Source organism: Panulirus ornatus, chromosome 19, assembly GCF_036320965.1.
Source record: "Panulirus ornatus isolate Po-2019 chromosome 19, ASM3632096v1, whole genome shotgun sequence".
NCBI lineage: Eukaryota > Metazoa > Arthropoda > Malacostraca > Decapoda > Palinuridae > Panulirus > Panulirus ornatus.
The window spans coordinates 58883553-58909212 of NC_092242.1; the positions used below are offsets into that span (position 1 = coordinate 58883553).

At 46.2% G+C, this 25660-nt stretch overlaps 1 protein-coding gene across 1 annotated transcript in view; it reads right to left on the reverse strand.

The window, feature by feature from the left end:
• LOC139755706 (transient-receptor-potential-like protein) overlaps positions 1-25660 on the reverse strand; it is a 212949-nt gene that overhangs the window by 117624 nt on the left and 69665 nt on the right. The window contains exon 2 of the mRNA XM_071674351.1: positions 1946-2156. Within this exon, the coding sequence (XP_071530452.1) occupies positions 1946-2156 (211 nt within the window). The remainder of the gene's footprint in view (positions 1-1945; positions 2157-25660) is intronic.

Consider the following 25660-nt stretch of genomic DNA (forward strand, 5'->3'; position numbering starts at 1 on the left):
GCAGTGACTGGAGACAATAGAAAGAAAAAAAGACAGTGTTAGATTATTTCTTAATGCCACATCCAGGTCGGAGGGAGATCTGACTCTTCCCTATGGTCTCACCAGTGTTAAGGTGGAGAGGAAATAGTGTCAGCTTAATCCTCAAGAATCCAGCGTCTTCACCGCTGTCGTTAGTTCCTCCTCACTCAGGATATGAAGCAATGATCGAGGTCTCCATCCACGTACCTTGCTGGGGACCCACTCAGCTCTTGGTAATTGGGTGGATGATTCAATGGTCTTATAAAATCCTTATCTTAAAAGTAATGAAGTTGAGGCTACTCTCAGATGGACGAGGAGAAAGATTAGTTATCATATACAAATGTCCCGCCTATCCAGACGTACCGAACCACGATTTCCTCCACTAACCCGACAGATGAAGTTGGGCCCGGGAGCGACAGACACACTGTAGGAGAAGTCAAGGGCACAGCGAAAGTTAGGAAGTCACAGACACGCTTCAGACAGGAGGGGGTTAACCACAGACGTAGGTTAAACACAGGTGACCACAGACAAACCAAGAGGAGGCAGTCAGAGGGACACAACACAGGCCCAGAAGAGCCAGGTTCAACTCCATGCTGAGGATCAAACTTCCCCAGTGTAGTACACGATAGGCTGGCCACCAGTCCCCTCCACCTGGAACCTCCACCTGGAACACACGTGAGGCGTTTTCTATCCTTACAGGACATAAATTCTCAAAATCGTATCAGTGGTTTCTCTTAACTTTACCATTATCGTTCCAGGTATGGATATATATGATCGATAGTGTCAACACTCTAACAAAGATTTTAGGGATTTCCAGGTGGAGAAAACTGGGGCGCAGTTGTCTAAATACCCACGTCAGAGTTGGTGGAGAGAGCTATATCCCAGCGTGCCAGGGAACCCCCGCCTCTCCAGCATGTCGGGTCACGTCGGTGAGTCCTCCTCCTTCCCGGCAGTTACTCCCTCACTCACCACACAGGTGTCACACCCTCCCTAGCTCAACACCGTGTGGCAGTAAAGTGCCAGCAGAAGTCATCACCGTGAGCGTGCCTCGATCATCTGGGGAGAACGGGGGCCCCCCCCATACATAGCTTTCTCAAAAGCCTTTATCTCGCCTGTGAAGAATCCATGCAGTTACAAATGCCAAAGACAAAACTTTCCGGAGAACATAATTGTGGACGCTTCTGGCCTCTACCTGCCAGCCACTCGTCACTCTACGTGTCTAGGTCATCTGGCTAAGGTAGTCTACGTGACGGAGTGGTGGCCGCGTAATGCTGCCGGCCTAGGGCCTTCCTCAGCCTACTGCACCTCCACTACAACTGGCGTCCCACGCATCCAGTCCGACTGCCAAGGGTCTGATCCATCATCCACTGGTGAGAGGAGATGTTTGAGGCAAATTCATGGTACGTGACAGGGCAAGAGCAGAGGTTATAGAAGTACCAGCCTTAGGGTAGCTTAGCGTTAGGGTTAAGATTTTAAAGAGGTTGTTGATGACGAGCAGAGGTATGGCGCGTGTGACACCAGCTCACCCAAGCAATTCTAATATGAGGGCAACTAGCAAGAGCACAAGATAAAGCGCGCACAGGCTGGTGGGGAGGAGGAGGAGGGAGAGAGACCTACGAGACAGAACCGTCGAGGAAGACTCACTCTCAGGCAGGTGGCCGACGCCTCCTCGGAGAAACCGGCAAGAGAACGAGTTAGGCAGGAGGGGCGCGTGTCGTGAGGGGGGGAGGAGGAGCGTGTCTCAGGCCACAGTTATTAATGGAACACAAATTGCCTTCTGCTCCATGTTTTTGTCAACTTTGAATTCACAAAACGAAAGGTGTTAATATAGAGTCAACAGATCATGCTTCGGGCGACGCTGTGAAGCATCGCCCTCAAGTTATTAACGCTACTCTATCTACCAGAGGCAATGACGCTGACGACTAACCAATTTTGACGTTCTCCTGCAGGAGGAGGAGCTCGACGATCTCGACGTTCTCATTGTCGACGGCGATCTGGATGGCGGAGCGGCCCAGGATGTCGGTGCAGTTCACGTTGACGGCGGAGGGCGGGGAGAGGCAGCGCATCATGGTGTGCTTGTCCCCTCGCTCGGCCGCCTCGAGGAACACCCGTTCCTTCGGATCCATCATGTGACCATCCTGCCGGAGGAAGAGCTAAGTGTCACGGGAGGTGCTGGCTTGGGGGACCAGTGTTTGGGGGTTAGCTGGGGGTGAAGAGGAGAGGAAAGGAGAGGGTCTAAGTGGAAGAACATATGAACCATACTAGGAATAAGTGTGTGTGCGACGGTATACATGTAAGGTCACCTCTGGAACAGGAAGGGCTGAGTGTGAGCGGATGGACCAGTGCTATAGTCAAACCTGAGGAGGGGGAGGTAAGTGTATGAGGAGGGAGAGGATCCTAAGGAAAGAAAACACATACATGAACACTTGGTGTGGACCAGCAACATGTCCCGGGCCTGTTAAACTAAGCCTGAGTGAACTACGGGTATAAACACAGCCACAGTGGCCCTGAAGGGAGAGCAGGAGGCTGATCTGTAAGAAAATATACATCTTTCAATAAACATGTCTTCTTCGTTCTTCATGCCTCGTCTGCAAGTGGGAACATCACGAGCGAAACTGTTCTCTTCGCTATCTTCGACGATGTCGTTTCATCGCGAGTTGGAGAGCCCAGTGTTGTGTAGGATCTTCATAACCTTGAAGGAGCCTAACTTATCATGCTCCAGCGTGGAGCACATTGCGGAATTACGAGGCTGGCCTGTACAGTGCCAGCTTAAGCAACGACACTGCAGAACTGTCGGAGTGCTGGACACATCCATAAACTTACAGGACAGTACACATGACACCAAATAGGATGTGGCATAAGTCTCTGCCATCTTAAAAACTTCTTTCCTTGATCTTATCTGCTTCCCTATGTTTCCTGATGTTTCCTCTCCGGCCGTTCCAATTAAGTAGTCGATAATTGTGTTGCTTTCGTTTCTATCAAAAGCGGCGTCCTTCAGGTTTCTGTCCTACTGCTGACTCTCTTTCACCTCTCTATGAATCATCTCTCCACCACTGTAACCCAAGTCATCCAAACGTCGATATCTGCACTCTTCATACTTCAATACACTCCCCCTTCCCTCCCCTCTCTAATACCCATTCTTTCTATTCCACTCAATGCCTCGCCTTTCTTGATTCGGGTCCCTTCCCCCCTTTGCAACATTTCAGAACGGGTAAGCGGTAACATGGTTCATAAATCTAGTAGTGCAATAACGCAATTTCTACCAATACCGTGCCATTGTCTTAATCTCGCCCTCAACTTTCACCACACCTTAACCTTGCCGTATACCATGAAAGTAATAATATTCTCCGTTCTCTCCTGAAACTCCCACACACTGATCACCACGCGACCTACTCCCCAGAAGCTTGTAGGGTCTTGTAGAGACGCAACACTTAGTATGTACACAGGTGGTATTCGCCTCAGTAAGGGGTTACTACTAGTATATCTGGGGTTGTAGCTCTATCTTCACCCCTCTCTTGGTCAGAGAGCCAACAGCCTACCGAACCATCAGTTCACCAGTTATCACCTCCCCCTTTTTTTTCTTTTCCAACCATTCCTTTCCCCGTCGGCCGTGATCAGCGGCTAAACTCTGACTGAGTGTTATCAAAAGATGAGGAAAATCAACAAGGCAAGGTATTGGGAGGAGCGTGGGAGGGAAGGAGGGAGGAGGAAGGGTAGATGGGTGGGAGGGGTCGTTATGACTAACCGATGCCACAAGATTTGATTAACATCGCTAATTAAACCACAGCCTAAGCCCCCGCAGCAGGCAACGCAATGCAACAGCTGACGGTGAGACGGAAGGATGGGTTGGGCTGTAAGGTAGCGTTGAACAGCTGATGGTGTTGGGTTAGCAGACAGCGTTGAACAGCTGATGGTGTTGGGTTTGCAGACAGCGTTGAACAGCTGATGGTGTTGGGTTTGCAGACAGCGTTGAACAGCTGATGGTATTGGGTTAGCAGACAGCGTTGAACAGCTGATGGTATTGGGTTAGCAGACAGCGTTGAACAGCTGATGGTGTTGGGTTAGCAGACAGCGTTGAACAGCTGATGGTGTTGGGTTTGCAGACAGCGTTGAACAGCTGATGGTATTGTGTTAGACAGCGTTGAACAGCTGATGGCGTTATGACTACAGCAGGCAGCAATAAACAGCAGATGGCGCTAGGTTTCAGCAGGCATCTCCTGTCCAGCAGGGAAGGTATGTCTTGCAGGCGCCCATGTTTGAGGAAGAGAAGGAAAGAAGCCATCAACGGAGACTAAGAAACAGATAGACAGATAGATAGAAAGACAGATATAGATAAACAGATAGATAGATAGATAGATAGATAGATAGAGAGAGAGAGAGAGAGAGAGAGAGAGAGAGAGAGAGAGAGAGAGAGAGAGAGAGAGAGAGAGAGAGAGAGAGAGAGAGAGAGAGAGAGAGCCTTACAGAGGTTCATCAAGGGATAATTAAGACGGCCAAGACCTCCCTATTCAGAACACATGATGTCAGCAGATTCACGAGCCAACATTACCTTCAGCCGGTTTACCAAGTGGCCTGACACCAGCGGGTTTACACATCGCCGACCTCAGCAGGTTTACTCAGCAACGGCGCTAATAGGTTTACAATGACAATATGACGTAAGATGGTTTACATAACAATCTCCTCAACAGATGTGGTAAAGGTAATTTAGTCAGTGAGTTTACATGATAGTGATATCGAGAAGTCTACATAAATGTAACTAGCGGGACAAGAAGGTTACATAATATTATAAGCAATCGGTTTACACACACACACACACACACACACACGCACGCAGACACACACACACACACACACACACATACACACACACACACACACACACACACACACATATATATATATATATATATATATATATATATATATATATATATATATATATATATATATATATTGATTTTTTTCATTATACTTGATCGCCGTGTCCCGCGTCAGCGAGGTAGCACCTGGAAACAGACGAAGAATGGCCCATCCACTCATATACACACATATATATACATATATATCATACAATTTCTCGTAACAATTGATGGAACAGCTCTATATTTATAAACATCGCCGATGAATATTTTCATTTATACGTCCAAGGGTTTTTATTCATACATAAAATGCCACTGTGGACGGTGATAAACAACTCTCTCCTTGCAATCGTATAGCCACGAAGACGGTGCATGACCCACACACACAGACGCTGTGGCTCCACTAATACACGACAACAGACTCAATTTATAATCTCAAAAATTCCTTGAGAATATACGATGAAATAGAATGCAGACTACACCAAACAGTAATATGAATGTGTACATTTATTTTCCGCAATATAGGAAAGATTTGGTAAATTTAACTACATATGAAAAAAAAAAGAAGAGAAATTAGACTTGTCCAGCATTAGAGGATCGTTCCGAATGTACACATAAGACGTACTCCGTATATATATATATATATATATATATATATATATATATATATATATATATATATATATATATATATATATATATATAAAAGAAAGTAGGAAACCCTAACATTTTCCACGGCGGCAACCCGAGACACCTAGCGAAACGTTATATATAAAATACACCTTCCCGTGTTCGGTCTGGCGTTCGTAAATGGAAATATAAAGAAAAAATTACGTCGCCAAGTTGTCAGCCAGACATTTTCAGTGTACACGGTAGATGTGCTACAGGACAGCTAACTTGGGAGAAAACGGGTGATGGTGGGGAGTCGGCAACTGGGCTCTCTACTGGTTCGTAAACAATCCAGCCCGACCACCAACAACACCGGCCAGAGAATGAGAGAGAGAGAGAGAGAGAGAGAGAGAGAGAGAGAGAGAGAGAGAGAGAGAGAGAGAGAGAGAGAGAGAGAGAGAGAGAACCATAAAACAAATCTAACACATACCACTGGGGGGGGAACATGTTACGAGAGAGAGAGAGAGAGAGAGAGAGAGAGAGAGAGAGAGAGAGAGAGAGAGAGAGAGAGAGAGAGAGAGAGAGAGAGAGAGAGAGAGAGAGAGAGAGAGAGAGAGAGAGAGAGCAATAAAAACCATATAACAAATCTAACACATACCACTGGGGAGGGGGAACATGTTACGAGTATAATGGAGGTTCTCAAGGCCCAACAAAAGCCAGTGCAATATTTTCAGCTAACCCGCATAGTTGGTGGAGTACGGAAGCTACAGTATTACCGCTACACCACGCCCTACGACAAATGTACGGCGTCCGAATGGCATTGCGGATTCAGTGACGCCTTTGGCTTCGTCTTGCGTTTGTAAGTTTTATAAACTACGGGTGGGTGTGTGACGGGGGGGGAGGGGGTGTTGAGATCATCATACCCGCCAACCACAAGGTCTTTTAACACCTTCTTCATACATAATTCTTATAACATACACACACACACACACACACACACGCTATGTAACAGCTCTTGTCCTGTCTTCTTCTTACAGGGGTCTTCAGTAGTGGTAATTTTGGTTTCCATAATTCAGTAATAGGCAACTTCCCTGAAAGTAGTTCCGAGACGATTGTAAATTTAGCGATTATACATTCCACAAAGTTGCAAAACGACGATTTATGAGAAAATGTACTTAGGAATCCCTGCCATCTTTATCTTATAGTGCCACTACCACAGACCAAGAAGAAGAGACTACAGGCAATGATCGCCAAATATATGAGCCACCAACCATCTCTCCAGAACGAGTGTTGCCATCGCAACAGCAACACGAGAAAGATCTGAAGAACTATGGCCGGCGCTCTCTTGCCTCACACATTATATGTAGCCGCTCCACAACCGCTTCCTTTGCTACACAGAGAGACAGACATGAGAGAAACTAGAGGCTTCTGTGTCAGCGATACACGAGAGAGGAATCTGGAGGAGGAAAATACGATCGGGGAAAAACGACGCGAAAATTTTTGGAAGGAGAGAGTTTTGGAGTGAGATGGCGGGAGACGGGTAACAAGATGTTCACTGTTGGCGTAGCAACACCGGCTTTTATTAGCAGGAGCACGAAGGGTTCTTTGCCCACGGCTGAAGGCTTCCATGAATCACCAAGGTCGACCAGCCATCCAGGGAGACTGACAACCTGGCACCACTTCTCCCTGCGTCAATCAGGTCATCTTTACGTTATATCGTACAACACTTATTGCATGTACAGACTCCAGTATTCACAACAGGCTGGCATACGTATCATCACCTCCATTCCTAACGTAAAGTCGGTGAAGGCTATATATATATATATATATATATATATATATATATATATATATATATATATATATATATATATATATATATATATATTGGAAAGGATCACAATTTTGCGCGTGATTAAGATATTCCCATGAGTCCACGGGGAAAATGAAACACGAAAAGATCCCAAGTGCACTTTCGTGTAATAATCACATCATCAGGGGAGACACAAGAGAGAAATATAAGTCAGTTGATATACAACGAAGAGACGTAGCTAGGACACACACACACACACACACACACACGTAATACACGTATCACACATAACATGAATTCACTTGTCGTGGATGTAGCTGGTATGGCAAATGTAACAGATTCAAGAAGTCAGTGAGGAAATGGACAAAAAGGAAGAAAGGGTGTCTATAATTCTCATTAGACTACCTACCGCCACCTCATTTCGTTGTTTGTCATCTCATTCTCTCATTTTCGCCTCCACCCCTTTTAACATTTCCCCTGACCAGATGATATAATTAGTGGGAATTCCTCTTACCCCCATCCAGTGGAGGTGAGGTCGGTGTCACAATATGTCTTGAAGGACCCGGGGTCCATGTCGTCCCTCCTTCCTACCGCATCCTTCCCAAAACCAATTATATACAACCTTTGTCACACGGAGAGAGAGAGAGAGAGAGAGAGAGAGAGAGAGAGAGAGAGAGAGAGAGAGAGAGAGAGAGAGAGAGAGAGAGAGAGAGAGAGTAGTCGCAAGTTAACGCAAGGGGACGGAACTTTTCACGACGGGCGTTTAACGATGACATAAAACACCTCGGAAGACATTTTGTTCATCTGTTCTTCAACAGTGTTTGTCTGTCAGTCATACATACACTCCCGTCAGTGTCTGTGTGGCCTGTCTGACTCTCTGATGTGACGCGTCATTCAAGAACATTCCCATACGTCTTGCTAGTGTTTCCTACGACGGGTAATGACTTCCATGAGGTGTAATAGGGTCAACCATTTCGAACACTGGTGTAAACCTACAGTCTACCACAAACTTATTTTCATCATGTCTATAATCTTTCCATCTCTATTTTCACCATTAACTTAAAAGCAAGGCATTAGAATATCCGATGTATATTTTGAAATTGAGAGAAATCACACTGCCCAGGGCCAAACCTTAATACAAATCATATATATATATATATATATATATATATATATATATATATATATATATATATATATATATGTGTGTGTGTGTGTGTGTGTGTGTGTGTGTGTGTGTGTGTGGCGGGGTGGCGAATGGAGGAATAGATGGATGGAGAATGGATGAAGGCAGGAAGCATGGATATGTACATGTGTATATATGTATATGTCTGTATGTATATGCATGTATACGTTGAAATGTATAGGTATGTATATGTGCGTGCGTGGGCGTTTTATGTATATGCACGTGTATGTGGGTGGGTTGGACCATTCTTTCGTATTCCCTTGCGCTACCTAGCTAACGCGGGAGACAGCGACTAAGTATAGTAAAATAGATAAGAATATATAATCAATACACACATGATACGCATTTATCTATCAGGTAGTAGCTGTACTTCCCAACATCTACGTGGTAATCTTTTTCTAAGAATTGTCCTCCTGAATTATCAAATGGCTCGACATGATTCTCGTCCAGCGACCAATTCGGCAGACGCACGCGGGTCACACTGACGCCCTGACCATCAATATGGTATGTGGCGATGCGTTCATCAGGTCGAAGCCACATTTCCTGGCGAGTGTTGACGGTGTGAGGCAAATACTAGGGGGGAGAAGGATCAAAAAAAGCTGTTCTAATGTGGATGAAAGACCAGTGTATGGCAATCATTGGAAATGACCAGAATCGTCCGCGCATCATATCCCTATACAGCCTTCTCGACCAGTTCATGTATACCACCACTCACCCTCCCTTCAGTGAAACAGAACACACACACACACACACACACACACACACACACACACACACAAATATGCCGCAATCACGAGGAAATTAAAGAGTATGAGGGAATGCACGAAATCACAAGGAGCCTTAAACAAATTTCAAAGCTGCTTTGGTCGATGAAATTCAATATATAGTATCGGGGGCGGGTGAATGCGAGAGGAGGCCCCTCGGTGTGAACGTAGCAGGCGGGGCGCAAGCTGCAGGAATCTGTGAGTGAGTGTGACTTCGAAGTCTTAGATTGTCGATGGAGTCCCACGTTAGGAGAAGTGTAAGGGATAACGAACTAACTCCTGGTAAATATCAGAATAGCTTTCCAGTAAATGATAAAATGATTATCCAGCAAACTGTTTCATAGTGTACTTTATGCCAAAAACTAGAATATGCTCCAGAAGTTTGGTCACCGCTCTTACAGAAGTTTTAAAGGGCTAATAGAGAAGTTGTATGATGTCAGAGGAAGTTCAAAACATGAGGCACCATGAGTGGTAGAGCTCCCTCCCCTACAACAGGTAACTACACACACACACACACACACACACACACAAACACACACACACACACACACACACGAGTGTACATCTCTCCACCTCCCCGTACCGTTCAAAAATGTCATCACAAAGACATATAAAAACAGGACCCCACACATATGAAAAAAGAAAAAAAAATGCGTTGCGAGACATAATTTATGTTACGTGCAATTTACCATCTTGGCCTCAAGTAATCTTTCAACATATTATATCGATAGCGACCTAAATTCTTTATAGATTCGCTGGCAAAGTTATGGATAAGCAACGCCTTAGCGACCGTGCGTGCGTGCGCGCTGGGTAATGTGTCCCACACTTGTTTCGTTCCCTGGCGGGGTATTCGTACTCACATTCCTCATATTTGCTTTTGCCTTTTGTTATGGGGAAGGGTGTTTGTGTGCAAGTTAGGAAAAGAGATGGTTGCGAGGTGTGCAGTATGAGGTGGGTACATCATTTCTTTTTTTTTTCTTATCTTTTTACCTATTAGCCATTTGTTTACAGCGCTCTAGTCCACAGGTCTGCTGCTGGAGAAATGCTTCCTAATTTCCCTCCGCACACTTCTTATTTCCCTCCGTACACTCCTCACGGCATTCCGTACACTTCCAGTTCCCTCCGTATACTTCCTCATGATTCCCTCCGTAAACTTCCTCACGTCCCTCCGTAAACTTCCTCACGTCCCTTCGTACACTTCCTCACGTCCCTCCGTGCACGTCCTCATGTCCCTCCGTGCACGTCCTTACGTCCCTCCGTACACTTCCTCACGTCCCTCCGTGCACGTCCTCACGTCCCTTCGTACACTGCTCTTACTGGCGTACCCTCCTGTTCTGGACCCTCATCAAGCAATGACGAACCTGTCCCCATAGTAAGGTCGTCATGTCCCCTTACTGATGAATATATAGATAACCACGTCTTCTCTCATCCTTCTTTCTTTTCTTTCAATGCTGGCAGATTAAAAGGCTTCCTTCCTTCTCTTCGTGGTTCGTTCCATTGAGATGTGGTATCATTCACGTTTCCCTCAGTCAGTGGAACTTGTATACTGACCAAGACAAAGTCTACGTTCAATGTCTAACCAATATCTGAAGTTTGTAAATCTGCTCCGCATACATCATGCATGTACATGTAATATTCTAGTAAACGACTGGGACCTGTTGCGAGAGGAATTTTTATGAGAAGCACCAGGTGGGTGGGAGGAGGAGGAGGAGGAGGAGGAGGAGGAGGAGGAGGAGGAGGAGGAGGAAGGAGGAGGAGGAGGAAGGAGGAGGAGGAGGAAGGAGGAGGAGGAGGAGGAGGAGGAGGAGGCAGGAAGGCGTGGGTGTGGTGGCATGTTGACCCTCACCAGTTCATGCCTGGCACGCAAGACTGACACTGTATATTTCTGACGTGCACGTTATGCCCACAATATAATATCAGTGTTTTGAAGATTACTGCCCTACATTTCCCCATCCAGGTACAGTATGTTATGTACCGGAAGGCGCGGTCTTCGTGGTACAACGGCCCGATAGAATCGCACTTGTACCTCGCTAAGGAATTCAAGGTAAAACGAGGGGGTTCAAACTCACTGTCCTCTACTCCACACGGTGGCAAGAACCAGGTATGCAGGATCGAACCCAGGCAGTGTGATGTGCTATACGACAAATCTCACATCCGCGACAACTTCTTAGTGGGGAAAATGAGATCTTCACGTAAAAACATATTTTTTTTTTCTTCCTCTTTTTCTCAGTTCTAAGAAACGCCGTGCCATACTCCGCCTTCCACGCTTGGCTAGAGAATGGCTGGCATATCCTTTGTAATCAAAGAAACTGAGTAATAAGTTCCCATTGTGTTCCTCAGTTTCATTATAATGCTTTATTTGGCCTTTACACAACACACAGTGTCCATTGTAGCGCCGGTGTGTGTACGTAGCCTGGTGGCGGCGGAGTGTGGTGGAGGAGGAGGGCCAAGGGGAGGCCGCACTACACCCGGGTCTCAGGAGAGGCCAGGGCTCAGTGCCACCAACATGCCAACCACACAATCTCCACCCACCGGAACTGGTATTGCACCTCTCTCTCTCTCTCTCTCTCTCTCTCTCTCCCCCCCGCAAACTACCCTTAGGTACATTCAGCTCTACTTTATTCTGTGTTTTCTCCTCACATGAGTCTTTGCCCTTCACTGTCACCGTGTGTGTGTGTGTGTGTGTGTGTGTGTGTGTGTGTGTGTGTGTGTGTGTGTGTGTGGGTTGTAAACCAACTCTGTTATCCCTGGCCAGCTGTGAGAAACACTGAACGTCATCTATTTTGACTCAGGACTGAAACTTCATTTTCTCAAGTTTACACAGAGTGCGAGGTAACGGTTTACTCAGGGAGTGGAAATAGCCCGAGGCTGATACGTTGTTACAAGGAGATGGGAGAAGAGGAACGAAAAAGAAAATGCACAGGAAAGGCGGGCGAGTCCATGGCACTGGGTAGCATCGACTACCTGCAGGAGAGCACCTCCTCACGCCTCTAGGGGCTCCACGACACACGCCTCCAAGAGCGGCAGGAACCACAAGGTTCTTGGCAAGGGAAGAGGGATAGGCTGAAAGATGGAGAAGACACAGAGCTCAGCCCTGATAGGAGGATGTTAAACGCATGTACCTCCACAGAATAGTCTAGTATCAAGGAAAAAAAATATACTGATGTACATTTTGAAGGTTAGGAAATATACAAGAATTACGTCCGTCAATTGTTGATGATAGCACAACACATACACAAGCTGTAGCAGAAAGTGATGATACATATCCTGACTCTCGTATTATCAAAGCTTTCTTCTCCATCTTATGCCTTTTTTTTCTTCTATCCAAGGCTTCCACGCGAAGGTGGGTAGTAACTCTTGACGCAGCGATAATATCCGTATAAGTTCTGGCATCCAGGTAAAGACCATGATTATTCTGGGAGGGAATGATGATGCAAGGTGGGTTCAAGAGTGTAATCTAATGCTTTATCCAGTGCCTTGTCTCGTAGCTAACTCAATGGCTCTAGTTAGGTTCGGCACACGCAGGAGCTGTCTCCTCGATACGAGGAGATATTCGACTGGCAACATCCAAACTACAATTAAGGGATTTTACAAGTACACAACTTTAAGGTACAAATGATACCGAGGACTGGGTGTAGTCTGTGTAATGGCCCAATGGGAAGGTTCATGAGGGTGTACTGTAAGTCGAACTCCTTCAGACACACGATAACGCTGACTGTTGTCCATATTGCAATATCCACCGCACACGTTACCCGTCCGTATGGTACGCTAGCGGGACAGTATAAGGCCAGTACCTGACCTCTGCCATCACAAGGAAGAACCAGAAGGCCCCCACCCATCTGGAAACCACATGATCAAGTAGGTAATGGTAGTACGAATGTTTGTTGAAGCTGTGTGTGGACACGGAATGCTGCTGCTGCTGAGTGGAGAGAGAGAGAGAGAGAGAGAGAGAGAGAGAGAGAGAGAGAGAGAGAGAGAGAGAGAGAGAGAGAGAGAGAGAGAGAGAGAGTACTTACCAGACGAGGACCTACGACGAGATTTTGCCTGGGGCAGGGCCAGCAAGAGGGAGGTTTAGGTCGAGGCGTAAGCAGGGAGAAGAGAAGCACTTCACAGACCATCACGTTCAAAATATTTCAGTTTCAATGCAGGAAATAGATTCACACACAGCACCATATTTTCTGAGGGTGTCAGCCTGAACTGCCCTGCGACATCCTTGTCCTCTTATTTTGTCCCCCCTTCCCACAGATGTCCGTCTGTCCGTCCGGACCGAACCAGTCGTTGTTATTCCCACCTTAACTTACTTCTGGGTGGGTCCCAGAGTGCCTGGCGACGCCGAGTGTAGCGGACGCGTTATTTGCCAACGACCACTGGTCGCTAACCTTACGTGCCAGGGTGGTGGCACTTCTTGGAAAGCCTTCCTCCGTTGAGTAATTGCCTTATACAGCAAGAAAATTACACTTATACCCCATAGCGTAAATCTAGTCACAAAGGCTTTCCGGATGGTGTATTGAACGCTCGCTGCCGAAGTATTTCTGAATGACTTCTGCACAACTTGCGGTGGTTTTATCGCATGCAAATCACATGGCTACCCCGGTAGCGCTCACTCACGGTGAATGATATGCTATGAGAGAGAGAGAGAGAGAGAGAGAGAGAGAGAGAGAGAGAGAGAGAGAGAGAGAGAGGGGCGATAACTGCTACCCAAGTTGGCGCTCGGTCGATCTTCCATTCCTGAAGTTGGATTTCTCGTTAAATATTCATCCACATCCAACAATCCGCCATAAGGCCCAAACCTCGCCTTAGGGGCTTCAGACAATAAAGCAAGCGACACAGTGAACCAGGGAGATGGTAAGCACTCTAGAGATGCAGTGAACTGGTGAGATGGTGAGCACTCTAGAGATGCAGTGAACCAGTGAGACAGTAAATCGATCGCATAGTGATCTGGTGATTTCGCAAACTAGTGATACAGTGAACCAGTTAGATAATATATTAGTGACACAGTGAACCAATGAGGTAGCAAACTAGTGATACAGAGAACCAGTGAGATAGTAAACCAGAGATATAATGAGCCTGTGAGATAGTAAAACTGTGATATAAAACCAGTGAGATGATAAATTAGTGACATCGTGATCAGGTGAGATAGTAAACTTGTAAATATTCGAGACAGTAAAACAGTGACATAGTGATTCAATAGAACACACTGAATCGCTGTGATGATAAACCTGTGACACAGTGAAACAGCGAGACAGTGAACTGACACTGAACCAGTGATATGATACGCCTGCGACACAATGAACCAGTGAGACAATACACAAATGACGCTACGAAGCAACAGGATAGCAAGTAGTGAACCAGATAGCAAAACATGAACACAGTGAACCAGTGAGGCTGTGCTAAGAGAGTAGATGGTGCTAGAGGAGAGCGAGTGGTGTCAGGGGTGACACAGGAAAGCGACGGCAGATGAGAGTAAGTAAACTTGACGGGGACGCGTTACCAAGTCTCGCTAACTCAGCCCATCACCTTATAACTTCTCGTGACCCCGTTCTGCGCTCTCCACCTCACTTTGTCCCGCCCAGGGAGACGATAGACGGGGGGGAGGTGAGAGAGAGAGGAGAGCAGAGGGCGTCATGAGGGAGGGGAGGTGGTGGAGAGATGTTGGAGAGTGTTAAGGTGTAAAGCAGCGACTGTATGAGTGGTGTATGGTCATCCGACACACACAGACAATCATGGTATGGTTAACGGTGTGTTGAAAGGAGAGAGAGAGAGAGACATGGCATGGGGAAAAAGAGAAATCAAAGGAGGGGAACTATGCCACATCATATGACTGACTGAATTTTTACGGAAGTATTTATGTAGAGAGGGTTACAGTGTTGTGGCTGCACCCTGTGTCACTGTAGGGTTACAGTGTTGTGCCTGTACCCTGTGTCACTGTAGGGTTACAGGGTCGTGTTTGTACCCCATGTATCACTGAGGCGTTACACTGTTGTGACTTTACCCAACATGTCACTGTTGGGTTACGGTGCTGTGCCTGTACCCCAAGTGTCACTGTAGGGTTACAGTGTTGTGAATGTACCCAACATGTCGCTGGAGGGTTACAGTGTTGTGCCTGTACCCTAAGTGTCACTGTAGGGTTACATTGTTGTGACTCTACCCAACATGTCACTGTAGGGTTAAGGTGTCGTGTCTGTACCGCACGTGTCACAGTAGGGTTACAGAGTCTTGCCTGTATCCTGTGTCACTGTAGGATTACACCCCACATATCAAGGTAAGACTACAGTCTCCCTCCTGCACCCTGCCTGTTACTGGAGCCAGGACTGACAGTCCTATCGAAGATATTCCCTATGGTCCTCAGCAACACAGACAACACACATACAGACTTGATCTGTTGTCTGATGCTGTCTGTACGCTTCTAGCAGATGATCTGCTGTGGTGATGGGTAGTATAAGACCAGTGACCTAGCCAAGACTTATGTACACTCGGTCACAGGAGTTCGTGAGCACGTACCAACTATGTTTATGTCAACTGAGCTGGTAACACTGTATGGGGGGCGGTACAAGGGTACGCGGAGCACATTTTGAGTGACGTGAACTGTTAAATAGATGGCTATTTATAAAATATTCAAAAGCTCTTGCCGACAGGGTCTGGTGGTGTGTTTGGTATAATTCCTAACGATCAGTCACGTAAAAATAAAAAAAAACCTGAATATCAATGAACGTAATATTTCGTGGGGGTTGTGTCCAACAGGAACGTGCAACATTTACGGGCTGATAATTTATTCGTGTGACCTCTGGACACTCACAGGCTACAACCCCCTCCTCCCCCAGTGTCTCTGACGTTCCCTCCCCCTTCCTCACCAAGCTTCTAAGTGCATTTCTAAACCCCAAATGGCACAAACACCTCAGACCGTCCAGACCAAAGTAAGGTATGAAGTTATTCTTGAAGATGTGCCAACTCGTTCTCACCACCATCAACCTGAACACTTTAACATACCACCATTCATCCCGCTCCCTCCCTCCGTCTTTCCCTCCCTCCTTTTTAGCGTCTTCTCCACCCCTTCCCCTCCCTCGCAATCCATGCATTCAAGGTGGTTTAGATGTCGTTTCTGTGACATATTCCACTGTGGTCATTGTATAGCATCACTGTTGTAACGTCAGTTTGGAGTGTACTATTTGATAGTGACGTTACGTTTTCCTTATGTTAAAAATGTCAATATTTCTAATGACCGCAACTAAGAATTTGCCAAATTACATTTATTTACTTTCCCCCTCTGGTCACTCGTCAACCATTCGTTTAACATGCAAGGTGCACAACTGTTACACACAGCTGCTGTGTTCATTTTTAATTACAATTAAACAGAATCCTGCATGAACGTACACAGTAGACACTTGCTAATAAAGTGTCATCTAATATTCACGTAGCGATGATCGACAGCTGCTGTACGACAACATGCTGCAGGTTCTTGGCAACAACACGAAATATCATGTGTTCATTAACATTCATGGGTGTTTTTGACATGCCTGATCGTCACCAGTTATACAAAACACACCACCAGACTTATCTGCATGAACAATTTGACTGTTTTATGAGTAGCCATTTAATTAACAGTTCACGTCTCTACTGTGTTCTGCGTACCCTTGCTCCTCTCCCCATACAGTGTTACCAGCTCAGTTGACATAAACATACTTAGGTATGTGCTCGCAAACAACGGATGTACGAAGACACATACATCTGTACAGTTGTACATACACGTTCCGCACATATGAAAACAGGCACCTATACAATATGCTTCAATCGACAGATACATCTATGTTACGTTACGTTATAAAGAAACCTAACTTCACGCGTGAGAAACTATGAAAGAAAACAAACCGGTCGACCGACTGGGTGGCTGGGTGGGTTTAATTACGTGGTGGGTCTCCACGGTGGGTCGGGGCTGTGGGGGTGTCCCCAGGGACCAAGTGATTGGCTGGGGCTGATAGAGCAAGACTGGAGTAACGTAGGCTGCCTCCCAGCCAGCAACCTGGGCCTGCACACTTTGCTGGTAGGAAGGCCGGGTGGAGGGGAAGAAGGCTGGCTGGGAGTGAGGTATGGTGGCTGGGAATGAGGGAGGCTAGCTGGGTGTGAGGTAGGATGGCTGGGACTAAGTTAGGCTTTTTAAGGAGCGGGCTGAGGGAGGTAGGCAGTCAGGCAGGTTGAAGGTACGATAAGTCGGGTGGAGACAGAAGACCTCCCCCAGAAAAATGCTTGAGGTACTGCCACAGGACATTCACCAGTTCGGGGCGAGGCTACCACACCAGCCCCACCACCGTCACCTCCCACATCTCCCGAGATCCCCCGTCCCCGAGTCGTAATGTACAAACTGCAACGGGAGCAGCCTCATCCCAGCCACTGTAAATATCATCAATAATCATCAGACTATATCAACATTTGCATTTATAACCCAAGTGTTTACTGTTGTACATTTCCAGCCTTTGCATAAATGTCATTAACTATTTCACTCTTCTTATCAATAGTAATAATAATGATGATGATGATGATGATGATGATGATAACAATAATAATGATGATGATGATGATGATGATGATGATGATGATGATGATAATAATGATAATAATAATGATAATAATAATAACAAAATGATCATTACCGTAATTTTTATCATTTCTACCTCTAATATTTCTGTAAAAACTTAACCCTGTAGAAATGATCTAAAAATGATTGATAATTATCTATATCACATTGGATCGACATTGTTACGCAGGGCAATTAAACCCAGGAATTACCTTGTTTACGAACTAGAACGGAACAGTTGCCAGGGTGGTGGTGGGGTGTCCCAGGGTGGTAGTGGCGTGTCCCAGGGTGGTGAAGGGGTGTACCAGGGTGGTGGAGTGTGCCAGGGAGGGACTGTGTCCACAGGTATTTAGGGTCCCAGGGTGGGGGGGTGTCCCAAGGGTGGTGGAGGGTGTCCCCAGGGTGGTGGAGGGGGTGTCCCAGGGTGGTTAGGGGGTGTCCCGGGTGGTGGCGTTCCCAGTGTTTAAGGTGTCCCCCGGTGGGGGCGTTCCCAGGGTGTGGAGGGGGTGTCTCAGGGTGGTAGTGTCCCGAGATGGTGGATTGCCAGGGTGGTTTGGAAACGTTCCAGGGACATGAGTGGTGTCCTAGGAGGGAGTGTCCCAGGTGGTGGAGGTTCCTAGGTGGTATGTGCCAGGGTGTTGAGTGGTGTCCCCAGAATGGATGGGGGCCCAGGGGGTGATTGTCCAAGGGAGTGATGGTCCCAGTGTGGATGGTTCCTAGGTGTGATGTCCAGGGTGGTGGAGTGGTGTCCCAGGGTGGTTGAGTGGTGTCCCAGGGAGATGGAGTGGTGTCCAAGGGTGTGAGTGGTGTCCCAGGTAGATAGAGTGGTGTCCCAGGGTAGTGTTGGTGTGTCCCAGGGTGATGGAGTGGTGTCCAGGGTGGTGCTGGGTACAGTAGGTTGCAGGAGTGTCCAGGGTGATGGAGTGGTGTCCCAGGGTGGTGTGAGTGTGTCCCAGGGTGTGGAGTGGTGTCCCAGGGTGGTGGTGGTGTCTCCAGGGTGGAGGTTGGGAGGGTGTCCCAGGAGTGGAGTGTGCCAGGTGGTGGTGTGTCCCAGGGTGGATGTTAGGTTGGTGTTCCAGGTGGGTTGGAGTGTGTCCCAGGGTGATGGAGTGGTGTCCCAGGGTGGTGTGGTGTGTCCCAGGGTGATGGAGTGGTGTCCCAGGGTGGTGTTGGTGTATTCCAGGGTGGAGGTTGGGGCAGGAGTGTCCCAGGGTGATGGAGTGGTGTCCCAGGGTGGTGTTGGTGTATTCCAGGGTGATGGAGTGGTGTCCCAGGGTGGTGTTGGTGTATTCCAGGGTGGAGGTTGGGGCAGGAGTGTCCCAGGGTATTGGTGGTGATGATGGAGGTATCCCAGAGCGGTGGTGAGGGCAGGAGTGTCCCATTCTGCCAACCTATACAGTAATGAGACAAGTCTTGATTGTTCAGGTCATCCCAGTGATCAGGTTTCATCAATCTCTTAGATCCATCCACTTGTCCATCATATCCGCTTGTTAGATCTCACCACTCGTACATCATATCCACCTGTTGTATTCATCCACTCGTCCATCAGATCCGCTTGTTAGATCTCACCACTCGTACATCATATCCACCTGTTGTATTCATCCACTCGTCCATCATATCCGCCTGTTAGATCCTTCCACTCGTCCATCAAATCCACCAGTTAGATCCATCCACTCGTCCATCATATCCATCTGTTATATTCATCCACTCGTCCATTATATCCACCTGTTAGATCCATCCACTCGTCAATTATATCCACCTGTTAGATCCTTTCACTAATCCATAATAAACATCTGATAAATCCCTCCACTCGTCCTTCATATCCACCTATTAGATCCATCCACTCGTCCATTATATCCATCTGGTAGATCCTTAGACCTATGAGTCTGTCCTCCATCTGTCAAGCCACTCCACCTATCACTCATTCCACCTAATGCATTCGTCTCTCAAGTTCTCCTAATCTATCCTATCTTCCACCTATCAATGTATTCCAATCGTTAGACTGTTCCACTGGTCAGAACATCCCTAATGTTAGATGACTTCACACATATATCTCTCTTGACAGATTTTTCCACGTATTCCACACTTCCACCTGTCGCTTTCCACTTGTCAGAGTCCTTAGATATCATCCACCTATTGTGATCATCCATCCAGTCATACCATTCCATACGTCAGATACGTCCACCCGTTCAGCATCAAGCATCCACTCGGATCATCCACTTGTTAGAAACCTTCCACAAATACCATCATCCACTCGGATCATCCACTTGTTAGAAACCTTCCACAAACACCATCATCCACTTGTTAGAAACCTTCCACAAACACCATCATCCACTTGTTAGAAACCTTCCACAAACACCATCATCCACTTGTTAGAAACCTTCCACAAACACCATCATCCACCTGTTAGAAACCTTCCACAAACACCATCATCCACTTGTTAGAAACCTTCCACAAACACCATCATCCACTCGTTAGAAACCTTCCACAAACACCATCATCCACTTGTTAGAACCCTTCCACAAACACCATCATCCACAGAGGCGTCGTCCTACAAATAGAAAAAGGCCCCACATCAGAACCACCTGCGAACATTTCATACGATGTCGAATTACCTGTTACCTGGTAAGCCAATGAACGCCAGACCGATAGATATTTCATCAGAAAGTCCCGTATCGCCAAATCACAGCACAAACCCTGGGCGGGGTAACAAAGAGAAACAGATAACACGAACCAAATATATTCATTCCATTACGGGAAAGCAGTAGATGGCTCGGGCAGAGTCTATTATGTTGGGCATTCCATCTGGGAATACTATCTATCACACGGCAAAGATCGATCCTTAATCAGGAGTCAGACTGTGAGTCGTTATTAATCCCATGGAGAGAGAGAGAGAGAGAGAGAGAGAGAGAGAGAGAGAGAGAGAGAGAGAGAGAGAGAGAGAGAGAGAGAGGAAATGATATACAGTAGTACACAAAGCCTTCAACTACATTTTTATGATCCAAAAAGTTAAATTCTCTCTCTCTCTCTCTCTCTCTCTCTCTCTCTCTCTCTCTCTCTCTCTCTCTCTTTATAGTGACTCACGTATGACACAGGCAGAGCATGACCCAGTCAAGACATTGTCAGGCGAATAAAATAAAAATTCAGCAGAAAAAGAAACTGACCGGGGCTCCTCAGGTGTTTGTAAACCCGATTCCTGAAAACAGAAAGGTCATTATGGGAGGAGGGAAAGACGAAAGGAGCAAAGCAGAAAAAAAAGAAAATCCACAGTTTAGCTTTTCGAGGACAGAAGAAGGTATCATAACGGTCAGTCCTCGTATGGTTTGCTCTCCATGTAGAAACTAGGGGAAGCAACAGCCAGGCGCGTGCCTCGGGTGCAAGCCCTAGTGGGTTGAGACACTAGCAGAAAGATTACGAGAGAAGCGAAGACCAGAGAGAGAGAGAGAGGACAGCAACATCACGGTGGTCAGAAAGGGATGGTGGACGAGAGATGATGCCAGGACTAACGAGTTGGGAAGCTGTTAATCTAACTCTGGTTTACAGAGAGGTGGAGGAAAAATCGTGTGGCATCACGTATCAGGCCACACTATGACGTGTCACTTCAGGCCCATGAACCTGCTCCATGGCAGGGTCACATAAAAGTTACGAGGCCAATGAAGTGTCACTACCTCACACGAGCCCATGAGTGAGGGCTGTATCTGGTGGAGGCTGGGCTAAGTCACTGAGGGCTTTGAGGTAAAGTATGGAGGAGGAACGTGTGAGGTGGAGTTCCTTCGCGCGCTCCTGGTTCCTCTCTTCTTTCAGAACCTATAGAAAACGTGACCTTTGTAATCTTAATGCTGCAGTATGTACATAGTCTCTATGCTGATTTAATATCTATGAAACCTCCTTTAATGATTGATCTAACCTGAATCCATACCAAATATTAAATTAATCTTGATTAACTACTGAAACCGGAAAAAGACTAAACTCACCAACAAAAAAAAGAAAAAAAAAAATAGTCATAGTGAAAATTGGAATTAATACAGCTTGCGGATATATACTGTGCAGTGGCATGTCCTGTAGAATTAAACTGCAGTCAATCCCGTCGTCACTTACCAATATATTGGAGGGTGTGAGATCAATGCTTTAACCCTGGGATGCGTCGCTCACTAGGCTCACCCTAGTACACCCGACGAACGCTTCTACCCCACACACACCACACACAGCTCGCATAGGTACACCCGACAAACGCCTCTACCCCACACACACACACACACACACAGCTCGCATAGGTACACCCGACGAACGCCTCTACCCCACACACACACACACACACACAGCTCGCATAGGTACACCCGACGAACGCCTCTACCCCACACACACACACACACACACACACAGCTCGCATAGGTACACCCGACGAACGCCTCTACCCCACACACACACACACACACACAGCTCGCATAGGTACACCCGACGAACGCCTCTACCCCACACACACACAGCTCGCATAGGTACACCCGACGCACGCCTCTACCACACACACACACACACACACACACTGCCTATCGTCCTCAATCTTCACTTCGTCTCTCGACATAAGACGTTCTCCTCCGGTTCGGAGCGACGGACATTCGCCTCACCAGTCTGTGGGCTACAGAGATGTTTCGAAATTCATGATGAAAGCGATTTTGGAGAGCCAAGTGCCTGCATACCAGACTGTCACACACGGACTCCTGGAAATTGTGCGTATGTATATATTATATTCGACGCTCCAGTCACGGACAGAGGTCCACTTCGAGGCAAGGCCTCTGAGATATGAGAAGGGGTTAAAGAGAGAGAGAGAGAGAGAAATAAAACCAGAAGACGAAAAACATCTTCGGAGTTTATGGGAAGTGGAAAACTGTTTTTGAAAAAGGTTAAGTAGGAACTGTTATGAAAGACACGAGGGGAGGTAGAGAGTTCCAAAGTTTAGCGATGTGGGGGGAAACCGATGTGACAACGGTTCTACCCACGAGTTGCCAACGGCCACATAGTAACCATGTGAGGCAGTAGCTTGCCGGGGATTATGTAATCTAGCCAAGAGCGGGGGCACACAAGCAGCCAACTCTCTGGAGGAGAAACCATAGGAGACATCTATGAAAGAAGGTGAGCGGTGTGCGGTAAGTGGGTCAAGTTTCGACGTCAGACTGGGAGAGTTTATAAGTTGGGTTACTTGGCACTCAACTCTGTATATTAAATATGTGGAACGAGAAGCTCTCCAGATGTGAGGGCAGTACTCCACACAAGAAAGGATCCAGTACGCCACACAAGAACGGATCAGTCATTTGTTTAATCGGAACAACTATTCAGAGGAGTATTTACAGCACGATTCTACTGCATAACTTATCTGTTGGTGCAATATGGTACAATGTTACAACGATATCACATTTCTTTATTTTGTTGAGCTCTGGAAGTACAGATCCATCAAAAAAGAGATGGCAAAGTTGTGAAAAGTTTTAGAAAGAAAATGGGTTTTTGAGGCACTTAACTTATCGAGGTTCCGTCTTCCCTACTAGGGAATCCTGTTCAAGTCTGGGTTTATAAAAGAAGTTAGGACGAGACGAGATAGATCGAGCAGGAGAGGATGGAACGTATCTGAAGGGGGTGGAGGAATGCAGTGTCGGGTCGTCAGAGTTTGAATGTGTCTGGTTATATCAGCTGAACATTGAAATTCATTGATGAAATGGAGGATGAGCGTAGGAAAGAGAGAACAGAATCCAGAGGGAAAGACGGAGAGTTGGTCCATCGACTATTACAGAGACAGATCGGCTAGAGAGGATGATAGATATGAGAGAGCAAAGAGAGGGAGGAAAGCCTTCTTTAAAGAAAAGGAACATGGATATCGATGCGATCTCATGTTTTACCCTGTCAGAAGATTCTCATATATCAAGAACTACAACACAGGATTCTCCATCGCGTACATGTTACTGGCTCATGTGATGCGATCCTAAGTTTCGACTGAAATTAATTGGGCGGATGTTACGATATTGCTTGTATAACTTCAACACAGATTCCCTTGATTAAAATGGCAGGTTCACCATGATGAGAGATCTGATATTTTTTTTTCACGACTCTCCTAAAAGTGGAAGCATAACAAATTATGGTTTACATTACATATATGAACTTCATTACTTATGCATGTGTACGTACGTGTATACAGACGCATTGTTGTCTTAAACAGTGGTGTTGCTGCAAAGATTCAGTCGTAAGCTAACCACAGTCTCGAATGGTTCGTTTTCTTGAGGCGAAAACTGACGGCAGTGGCGGCGTTACAAATGCCATACTTCTTACATTATGTTCATGCTTGGTTGAGTGTCCGTCGAGTTCACTGATTAAACGAGAAACGCATTCATGAACGCCACACGTGATGCGCTTGGCTACATCTACCGTGTGTACACGGGTCACCAGCGCTTCGGTCGGGTACGTCTTGTTCTGCTTTTCACAGGACAAGGTAAATATAAAGGGTCGTCTACACTTCTTTGTATATGCTAATGAAAACAATGAGCGCTAAGCACAGTGAAAAAAAAGAGCTCTAGGTACAGTGAAAAAAAAAAAAACTGGGCGAGAAACTGCTTTTATAAGACCATAACAAATACACTAAATATGGCTGAATAGATCAAATACACACACACACACACACACACACATATATATATATATATATATATATATATATATATATATATATATATATATATATATATATATATATATTCCTATGAGTCCACGGGGAAAACGAAACACGATAAGTTCCGAAGTGCACTTTCGTGTAATAATCACATCATCAGGGGAGACACAAGAGAGAAATATAACAGTCAGTTGATATACATCGAAGGGACGAAGCTAGGGCACCATTTGGTAAATCGCATATATATATATATATATATATATATATATATATATATATATATATATATATATATATATATATATATATATATATATATATTTTTTTTTTTTTTTTATACTTTGTCGCTGTCTCCCGCGTTTGCGAGGTAGCGCAAGGAAACAGACGAAAGAAATGGCCCAACCCCCCCCCCATACACATGTACATACACACGTCCACACACGCAAATATACATACCTACACAGCTTTCCATGGTTTACCCCAGACGCTTCACATGCCTTGATTCACTCCACTGACAGCACGTCAACCCCTGTATACCACATCGCTCCAATTCACTCTATTCCTTGCCCTCCTTTCACCCTCCTGCATGTTCAGGCCCCGATCACACAAAATCTTTTTCACTCCATCTTTCCACCTCCAATTTGGTCTCCCTCTTCTCCTCGTTCCCTCCACCTCCGACACATATATTCTCTTGGTCAATCTTTCCTCACTCATTCTCTCCATGTGCCCAAACCATTTCAAAACACCCTCTTCTGCTCTCTCAACCACGCTCTTTTTATTTCCACACATCTCTCTTACCCTTACGTTACTTACTCGATCAAACCACCTCACACCACACATTGTCCTCAAACATCTCATTTCCAGCACATCCATCCTCCTGCGCACAACTCTATCCATAGCCCACGCCTCGCAACCATACAACATTGTTGGAACCACTATTCCTTCAAACATACCCATTTTTGCTTTCCGAGATAATGTTCTCGACTTCCACACATTTTTCAAGGCTCCCAAAATTTTCGCCCCCTCCCCCACCCTATGATCCACTTCCGCTTCCATGGTTCCATCCGCTGACAGATCCACTCCCAGATATCTAAAACACTTCACTTCCTCCAGTTTTTCTCCATTCAAACTCACCTCCCAATTGACTTGACCCTCAACCCTACTGTACCTAATAACCTTGCTCTTATTCA